The sequence below is a fragment of the Cricetulus griseus genome, unplaced genomic scaffold, assembly GCF_003668045.3.
Source record: "Cricetulus griseus strain 17A/GY unplaced genomic scaffold, alternate assembly CriGri-PICRH-1.0 unplaced_scaffold_179, whole genome shotgun sequence".
Lineage (NCBI taxonomy): Eukaryota > Metazoa > Chordata > Mammalia > Rodentia > Cricetidae > Cricetulus > Cricetulus griseus.
This window is the reverse complement of record NW_023276896.1, coordinates 37,229-47,033: the sequence shown is the minus strand read 5'-3', so window position 1 is coordinate 47,033 and position 9,805 is coordinate 37,229. Positions and strand designations below refer to the sequence as shown.

General features: G+C 38.9%; 2 gene segments (V, D, J or C); one reads left to right on the top strand and one right to left on the bottom strand.

Annotated features, from left to right (window-relative positions):
- The first annotated feature begins 4,503 nt into the window (after positions 1 to 4,503).
- LOC113832141 lies at positions 4,504 to 4,995 on the top strand. The segment is given in 2 exon segments: positions 4,504 to 4,558; positions 4,694 to 4,995. Coding segments are annotated over 2 exon segments (357 nt in total).
- Positions 4,996 to 8,596: 3,601 nt separating this feature from the next.
- On the bottom strand, positions 8,597 to 9,140 carry LOC103158721. The segment is given in 2 exon segments: positions 8,597 to 8,877; positions 8,999 to 9,140. Coding segments are annotated over 2 exon segments (423 nt in total).
- Positions 9,141 to 9,805: the final 665 nt, after the last annotated feature.

The following is a 9,805-nucleotide window of genomic DNA, read 5'->3' as shown; positions in this document are numbered from 1 at the left end:
AAGAATTGCCAAAGTGATTTCCAAAGTGGCTGTACTAGTTGGCACTCCCACTAGCAATGGAGGAATGTTCCCCTTTCTCCACATCCTCTGCAGCATAAACTGTCATTGGTGGTTGGTTTTTTGTCATTCTGACAGGAGTAAGATGGTATTTCAGAGTTGTTTTGATTTGCATTTCCCTGATGGCTAAGGATTTGAACACTTTCTTATGTGTCTTTCAGCCATTTTAGATTCCTCTATTGAGAATTGTCTATTTAGTTCTGTACCCCAATTTTAATTGGATTGTTTGGTGTTTTGGAGACTAGCTTCTTGAGTTCTTGTAAATTTTGGAGATCAGCACTCTGTCAGATGTGGGGTTGGTACATAACTTTGCCCAGTCTGTGGGCTGCCATTATCTCCTAGTGAATGTGTCCTTTGCCTTACAGAAGCTACTCAGTTTCAGGAGGTCCCATTTATTAATTGTCGATCTTAACAGCTGTGCTATTGATAAACTGTTTAGGAAGCTGTCTCCTGTACCAATTAATTTAAGGGTATTTCCCACATTTCTCTTCTAATAGGTTCAGTGTGACTGGATTGATGGTGAGGTCTTTGATCCATTTGTGCATAGTGATAGACATGGATCTTTCTTCAGTGTTCTATATGCCAGCATCCAGTTATGCAAGAACCATTTGTTGAAGATGCTTTCTTTATTCCATTGTATAACTTTAGCTTCTTTGTCAAAATCAGGTGTTCATAGGCAAGTGGGTTAATATCAGGGTTTTCAACTCAATTCTATTGGTCTACCTGTCTATTTCTGTGCCAATACCAAGCTGTTTTCAGGACTATATCTCTGTAATAGAGCTTAAAATCAGTGATGGTGATGCCTCTAGAAGTTCCTTTATTGTACAGGGTTGTTTTGGCTATCCTGGGTCTTTTGTTTTAACATATTAAGTTCAAAATTGTTATTTCAAGGTCTGAGAAGAATTATGCTGGTATTTTGATGTGGATTGCATTGAATCTGTAGATTGCTTTGGCAAGATTGCTATTTTTACTATGTTGATTCTATGTACCCAAGAGCATGGGTGATCCTTCCATTTTCTGGTATCTTCTTTAATTTCTTTCTTTGAAGACTCAACGTTCTTACTATATATATGTCCTTCCCATGTTTGGTTAGCATTAACCCAAATATTTCATGTTGTTTGTTGCTATTGTAAAGGGTGATTTTTCTATGACTTCTTTCTCAGCATATTTATTATCTGTATATAGTAGGGCTACTGGTTTTTTACAGTTAATATTGTATCCTGTCACTTTACTGAAGGTCTTTATCAGCTGTAGGAGTTCCCTGATAGAGTGTTTCAGGTCACTTATGTAGACTATCTTATCGTCTGCAAATACTGAAAGTTTGACTTCTTCCTTCCCAATTTGTATTCCCTTGATATCCTTTTGTTGTCTTATTTCTCTAGCTAGAATTTAAAGTACAATATTTCACAGATATCTAGAGGGTGGACAGCCTTTGTTGGTACCCATTTATAAGAGTAATTTCACACAATGATATTATTTTAGAGGTGAGCATGGTATAGATACCAAGGCAAAGAGACTAGTCTTTTTCTGTGTCATAACAGAAATGAGTATGGCATGCACAAAACTGGGTCGCACATGCTAGTTATATGAGTAGGTAACCCTCACCTAACAGGTTCAAATACTTCTTTGTGAAAACATGTCTACTCAAATATTGATAATAACACAAGTGCATGGAGACCCAAGATTATATGTGAAAGGACAAGTTCCTCCAAATGATTGCATGTTTTCAATTGGGTAGAAAGAAATCCTGTTTATTTATTTCAGTTCTCAAATTTAATGTGAGCATAAAAATAAGTGGTTAGACACATCTTCCTAGACATCATTATGCACATGATAAATAGTAGCACAAAATTAGGAGTACTTTCTTCTAGATTTTCACAGCACTGAAATTTCTTTGAGTGTTTTTTCTGCTTTATCATTTACAGATCAGGTCATGTGGTGAACTTTTGAACATTTTCTTTATTTATTCAACTGCATTTCATAAGTCTGAGTTTTATTTAGAAGGAACAGAAACTCAGAGTTCATTACAATCAGTTGCTTGAATTTATTTTCTAACAGAAAATTATAAACTTCAATCTAATATCCTCTTTTTTGTGAAAAATGTGTTCATACATTAATTTATGTGGGCTGTCTTTTTATTTTTTGTACTCTTTGATTATACACTTGAGACACTAAAACATGAGAAGGACCTGGAAAGGAAGAGGAGCCCAAATAGGTCACAAAAGGAGGTACCATATTTGAGCTCTAATCCTGCACAGAAGATGAGGGCATCAGAAGGAAGGGTACCCAAATCAAGACTTTCTTCCTAAACATCAAAGAGCATTCCCAGCCAGATCTCAGAACCTATCAATAGTGTCAAGGAATACTTGGGAAATTGGGATTTACAAAGAAGAAGATGGACAACTACTGGAGATCCATCTGTTTGCACAATTCAGAGGCCACTGTTGCTTCTTACCATGACCCCATTTCATCTCCCTGAACAGCCACTTACCTGTGACATCAAGTATAAACCTACCATTCATCATAAAAAGTAGCCAAAAATGTATCATGACCCTAAATACACAGCAAAATGCTATAAATACCCTTGAGAACAAAGAAGAGTATCTTGACCACCTTGAGTAGATGATGACCTTTTAAAGGAAAATGCCCATGTCATGATACACTGCAATAAAGATGAAATGTCTGAGCTATACTACATTTAAATCTAAAGTCAGAGAAGATAATGAAAATCACAAAGAAATTATTTACAATGGTTAAATATTAAATATATTGTTTGTCATGTTCCAATGTTTCTCATTTCATAAGAAAACATTTTTCTAAAAACTGACAAGAACTTTTTTATTTCCCTCTATCTCACAAGATTTTGAAATTGTGGCTGCATTGTATACCTAAAATGTGACCAATTTTCAGTGTGAAGCACTTGGGTGGTAAGGAGGAACTCTTTCTCTTGCTCAAGTTACAGTCTTCTCAATCATCAGCAAGGCAGTGAACCTACCTAGTAAAAATATAAATTCTAGCATCTTAATGCAGCCATTAGGAAATTAAATTTTGAAATTCACCTGCTCTACATACACAGGTGAGATATTTCATTAGTCATTTATGTAGTGTGTCAATATTGCAAAGAAGATTTAGAAACTATATAGTGGGAGAAGATACTTTGTCATAATTTGGACTTTTATAACTTCCTCATATTTTTCTTGTTTGTTACATAGATTTATTACAAAATAATGCAGTATCAAGGTTTCTATTGCTATAATGAAAAAGCTTAAGCAAAAGTAACATTGTGAGGAAATGGTTTATTTCACTTTCATTTATATGTCACCTTCCATCTTCAAGGGAAGTCAGGAGAGAAACTCAAGAAAAGCAGGAACCTAAAGGCAGGAATTGAAGCAAAGTCCATGGAAGAACATGGCTTACTTGTTTGTTCATCATGGCTTTCTTACCCTGCTTTCTTATATTATAAAGAACCATCAGTCCAGGGATGTCATGGCATTTAATAGGCTGAATTCTTGCCCATCAATAATCAGTCAAAATGGAACATTTTCTCATTTACATGTCCCTCTTTTTAAATGACATATTTATGTCAATTTGACATTTGACATAAATGAGACAGCACATGTGCATTGTGAAAAATGTATACTACACATATTATGATAATACTTGCCTTGTTTGAGATTTGATGATGGTAGAAAATGAAGGTTTAGAGATTATACTGGATTTAAGTGTGTAATGACTTCATAGTAAGGAGAGTCCTCAACTTTTGTAAGGAATAGCTTGAGTTAAGAGTGGTCAAAGACTTCAGTAACCAGAGCACACAGGGAATATCTTCCATGGCTAATTTTAATTACAAACTGAGATAGGAATATAGTTCATAGGCATCAGATACCACTTTGACTAGAGCTGATTGATTAATGGGGCAAGGGTCTTGTAGGTGGAAGAGACATATGGTTTAACTAAATATGAAAGTTTTTGCATGACAGATTGTTCCCTTCATTAGAACCTATCTTGCATATGACTTTGTTTCACACTTCAACTTCACACTAAGGATATGTAGCAATTACTGAAAAAAGAATCATCTCTAACCTCTGTATTTAAACTGTGCCAAACAGCAGGAGTTTGTAGTCTTTGTTACAATTTCTTGTATTGTGAAATGGAAGCAAGGAAACACATAGTGAACTCAATGGTGATCAAAATAACATAATGCTCACAGACTTTGGATGCTGGTCTTTGGCTGATAATTGCAAGCAGTCTTTCTATGCTTCTCTGGTAATTATGAAGACCCTTAGAGACAAATGCCTTTAATGAGTATTTGGGAAAAACTTCTGCAGCTGTGCCTCCCAGGATCCCCTGCTTATTTGCATGTGGCCAAATCACAGCCCACTTCTCAGAGTACTTCTTGAAAGGCTGTTCATGTCCAATGAGGGTTAGTCACACTGAGCACACAGCATGGATGGAAAAGTCCTCACTAAACTGCTGGGGCTTCTTATGCTCTGGTTTACAGGTAAGAAGGGATGATTCTGTTTATTTTCTCAAATCACTGTAGTCAAATCAAGTGCCTAATTATTCTTTGAGGAAAATCCTATCATAACATTATTGATTATGTGGATATTTTGTTTCTAATTTCCCAATCAATCAGGAACCAGCTGTGACATCCAGTTGACCCAATTGCCATCCTCCCTGTCTGCATCTCCAGGAGACAAAGTCACCATCACTTGCAAGGCTAGTCAGAACATTAACCAGTACTTACACTGGTACCAGCAGAAACCAGATGAAGCTCCTAAGCTACTGATCTACAGTGCATCCAATCTGCAGACAGGAATTCCATCTAGGTTCAGTGGCAGTGGATCTGGAACAGATTTTTCTCTCACCATCAACAGCCTGGATTCTGAAGATGTTGGAACTTATTTCTGTCAACAAGGTTATACACCTCCACAGTGATACAAGAAATGACAAAAACCTCTGCAAAAGCAGAAGTGTGAAGCTCTGATGCCTCAGCTGGGCTTCCAGGTGCCTCATCATGCTGACAGCATTTCTCAGACACAGTAAGGTTTTGAAGCTCACTGGCAGGTGTTGGTGTAAATTCTAGGGAGGCTGCCATACTTTTCACATAAGGCAACACCTTCCAATGACTTCTTAAAACAGAGGATTTTCTACCTGAGATTTCTGAGTGTAGGCATCATTTGTGATGCTAAAATAAAATCCATGCTTGTTTGTTTGTTCACTTGTTTTTGTCTTTTGTTGTTGTTGTTGTTGTTGTTGTTGTTTTACACATGGTTTCTTCATGTAGCTTAGCTGGTCTGGAACTAATTCTGTAGAGCAAGCTGGCCTCAAATTCATGGAGCACTGACTGCTTCTGCTTCCCAAATGATGGGATTCGAGATATGTGCTAGCACTGCTGGGCAAGAAATCCATGTTTGACCCAAGAATTTAAAGTAAGAGCTCTGAAATGACTAGGGTGTTCTTGTAGTCATGGAGAGTGAATTTTGAAATCAAGGTTGTCTAGTACTACTTTGGAATACAGGGCTTTTTGCCTCAAAGGTCTAGGCAATCCAAGTTTTATCGAGGGCACTTGTAGGGCAGAAACTCCTTCACAGCCAAGTGAGGAGAGAAGAAGTCATTGGGATTGCTGCCTGCTTACTTGCATCCTCAGCTGTCTTTCTTATATAGTACATTAATACCTGACTCAGCATGGCACTGCCTACAGTAAGCAGCATCTGTCCACACTGAACCACATTCAAGACAACTCCATACACACATTCCTACAGGTCAACCTCATTTAAGCCATCCCAGAACTGAGACTCACAGAGATGACTCTGGACTCTTCCAAGTTGACAACTGGATAGAACTGGAACATGGGGGATGGATTCATAATATCCCTGTGAGAAAGTTTTTTAATGTTATTTGTTGGTAGACACTTCTGCTTAAGGTTGCACTCCACAATGTCTGGAAAGTTCTCTGAGCTCAGCCCAAAATGGAGAATTCTCTTTCCCCAGCAGTGCTTCCTGCTCTCTGCCTGACCTTAATTGAAAGATGTTCCTGAGCCTGGATATATGATTTTTCTGAAGTGTGACAGTTACCTGAAAATGTCCCCATATGACAGTTAGGTATTTTGTTCCTGCTTTATGGTAAGACTGTGCTGCCAAACACAAATTAAGTGATGACCCAGCCACTGTCTTCATCCTATATATTCTCCTCAACCTGAAGTAAAGTTGAGCTGTCTCACTGATGTTGGCTTCTGGAATGCTATTCCATCATATTCACAGGTGTCTGAGACTTGCTCACAAATTCTGCTCTGTCCTTCATTGCAGACCAGTAGCCAGTGATCCCTAAGGTTGAAGGAGACCCACCACTGTCACACACAAACAGGAATCCCCCAGGATATACAGAGTTTGTGAGTACAGCCCCACTGGCAATCACCAGAGTGTAGTGGCATTTTTTGACTGGCGTTACTGCCCAAGGGCAATGGCTCTCATTTCTCTCATCCCCTCTTGCTTTACTTTCAGTTTGCAAATTCATGAGGGTCCAAATATGGTTTGCAGGAATTTGAAGCCTCTCAGTCAAGGCAACTCTCTGATATCAACTTAAGGTCCTCTTGCCACTTTCCACAAAACAGCAGCCCAATTGGGCATAGGCAATGATCTTTATTATCTCTCATAAAAATCTGGTAACAAAGCAACCAATTAAAAATTTCTTGGGCTGTTGAAGTTTCCCAAATCTGCACACAGTCTTTTGTAGAGATATATTGTTTGTTATCTAATAAATCTTGCTTGGAGATCAGAGTGTAGAGTTAAGCCACTAGAACCTGGGCAGTAGTGACACACATCTTTAGTCCCACAACTCAGGAGATAGACAGAGATGGATCACTGTGAGATCAAGGCCACTGAGAGCTATGTGACAGCGAATCAGTCTAAAAAAGAAACAGCTCACACCTTTAATCCCAGCACTAGAGAGTGTATAAGGAACACAGTGTAGTCTCAGAGAGTAGTTTAAGATGCTAAGGCTTGGTGGGGAGCAGTGCAGTCTGGAGATGCAATCTTAGTTTCTTTGGATTGCTCCTTTAGTCTGAGCATTGGTACAGAGGAGAACTCTCTAGTGGTTGGATGCTTTGCTTCTCCAATCTTCAGTTTGAAGTCCAAAATCTCTGTCACTGGGTTTATATTATTCATGTTACAAATTGGCACCCAATGTAAAGGTATGAATTCATGAAAAAGCCACTTGCCTGTGGCTTTGAAGCCATGAGCCAAGGCCAACGCTACACTCAGTGCTCCCCTGGCTTCACATTCAGGACTTTCTTATTTTATTCCACAAAATCCAGTGTGAGATTTTTCAGACTTCTCTCCCTCTCTCTCTTTCTCTGCCCCCTCTCATGGCCTGTGGGGAAAGCCCAGAAGTGTTAATCACTCAAGGGAACCTCCTCAAATTAGGAATTGCCTGATCATCCACCTAGTATGCTGTGAATTGGAAGTAATGAATAGCTGGGTGATCTATGTTCTCTGTTGAACAAGCCTTATGAAGCTCCTACAACCAGGACTGGAAGTACCTAGTAATCAAAATGACCTTTAGAGCCAGAGGCTCCTTAATCTCTCACAGCCAGGATGAGAGATACTTAAAAGTTTAGATGACCTGTACATTATCTGTACAGGCACAGGCTTTACCAAACTCCCACAAAGAGGACCAGAGGTGGCTTATAGCCCACATGAAATCTACACTATCTGTATGACCAAGAACATGTCAGCCCCTTCCTTAGACTCTTAAGCTAGTGCAGATAGTTTAATTCTAAAACTCATTTCTGGAAGATATGATATGTAACCTGAGTTGAGTTTTTGATATAATTATATTTCTTTATGCACCAGGGATTGTATTACACAGGGACACTTTCCCAAAATACACTGTGTTTAAATTTGTTAAGACTGACATCAAAATACCCAAGTCTGATTGATGAAGGCAATCTGAACTGAGTTTTCATTCTCTCCTCTTTACTGATTATTCATCTGCCTTGACAATGTGAGAGTTCCCTTTATTCTGAGGACAGAAGAGTGGCTCAGAAACCTTTGAATTGGAGGTACCAAAAGCTAGGATTCATGTGATTCATGTGGGTTCGAGGAACCAAACCCATATCCTCTGAAAGAGGATAGTCAGTGCTTTTAAACAGTAGGCAACTCCCCAGACTCCTTCTGTGTGTGTGTGTGTGTGTGTGTGTGTGTGTGTGTGTGTGTGTGTGTGTGTTGATAACACTGTTGTATGAATCCCAGCTGCTGGTAGAAATCTACTACTCAAGAAAAGTTTCTTCATGAGTCATTATTAGGATTCTCTGGCTTTAACGCAAGGCCTAAGGAAAAGGACAGAGCTTGAGGATATAGGAATCCTTTTCTGATTTCTATTCTAAAACATCACATTTACCTTTAGATCCAGGCAGACAAAAACACTATTAGCAGCTGAGACACCAGAAAGAGCCAATGGGGCAGCCTTGACTCTCACTTCTTCTTCCCTGGGTGGTTTATGTCATGGCTTGAATCACTGTGTGTGGAGTACTCCAAACTTATTGACAGTAATAAATTGCAGCATCTTCAGGCTGCAGGCTGCTGATCTTGAGAGAAAACTTTGTGCAAGATCCACTGCCACTGAACCTTGATGGGACCCCATCTGCCAAGCTGGCTGCATCATAGATCAGAAGATTAGGACTTCCCTCTTGTTTCTGCTGATACCATGCTAAATTCCCATAAATTTTCTGGCTTGCCAGGCATGTGATGGTGACAGTTTCTCCCATAGATGCAGACAGGGGGGATGGAGACTGGGTCATCTGGATGTCACATCTAGCAACTGAGATTTGAAAATTGAAAACAAATCCCCACAATCAAATCTGTTAGATGAGGACTTTCCCAGAGACCAGTCAGCCCTGGTCACACTCAGCTGAATGAATTTCCAATGTTGTCATACTTACCTACAAACCAGAGCAACAGCAACACCAGGAGCTGAGTGGGGGCCATCATATCTGTGCTGTTACCTGTGTGAGGCTGACTACAGCACAGGATATGACCTGACAATGAAGAAATCCTCAGGGCAGTGGGCTGTGCTCTTGGCATATGCTAATTGCAAGCTGTTGACTAAAAATCATAGGAGTGTCAAAGACACATTACTGATTTGTGGTGGTCCTCTTATGTCTAAGTTCAGAAAGCAATATAGTTTTATCAGTAGGGAATGCATTCCTCTTTTAAAAACAAATAACAACACCGGTCTATGAGTTGGACATTTTTTGATTACTGTCATGTTTAATGTAGGATTTCCTTGTTATATGTCCCTCTCTCGATGGAATTATCCAATATGATACAGTTAGGGACAGTACATAAATTATTACCTTGTCCTTTCATGGGTAGGTGTAGATGTTATTGAGGCCATGGATATTTTTCTGATATTTTTTGTTTCTTTGTGAGGCTGAATTTTAATTATAAAATATCTCCTTTGTCATTCCTCCTTTCATATCTGCCCAAATATGGATCCCTGCTCTTTCTCTAATTCATAGATTATTTTTTCATTAATTGTTTTTGTATGCACATATCTGTTTAGGTATTACTACTGAATATTACCTATTGAATCTGTATAATGTGACTTGTAGGTATGTTTTCAGGCTTGATCATTTGATACTTGCCAACCAATTGTGTGCTCTTCCCTGTGGAGTAAGACCTCTTGCTTTACCAGTTATCTCTAGTTCTTTTGTACAATTGAGGCCTCATGGGCTTTTCCTTATCCA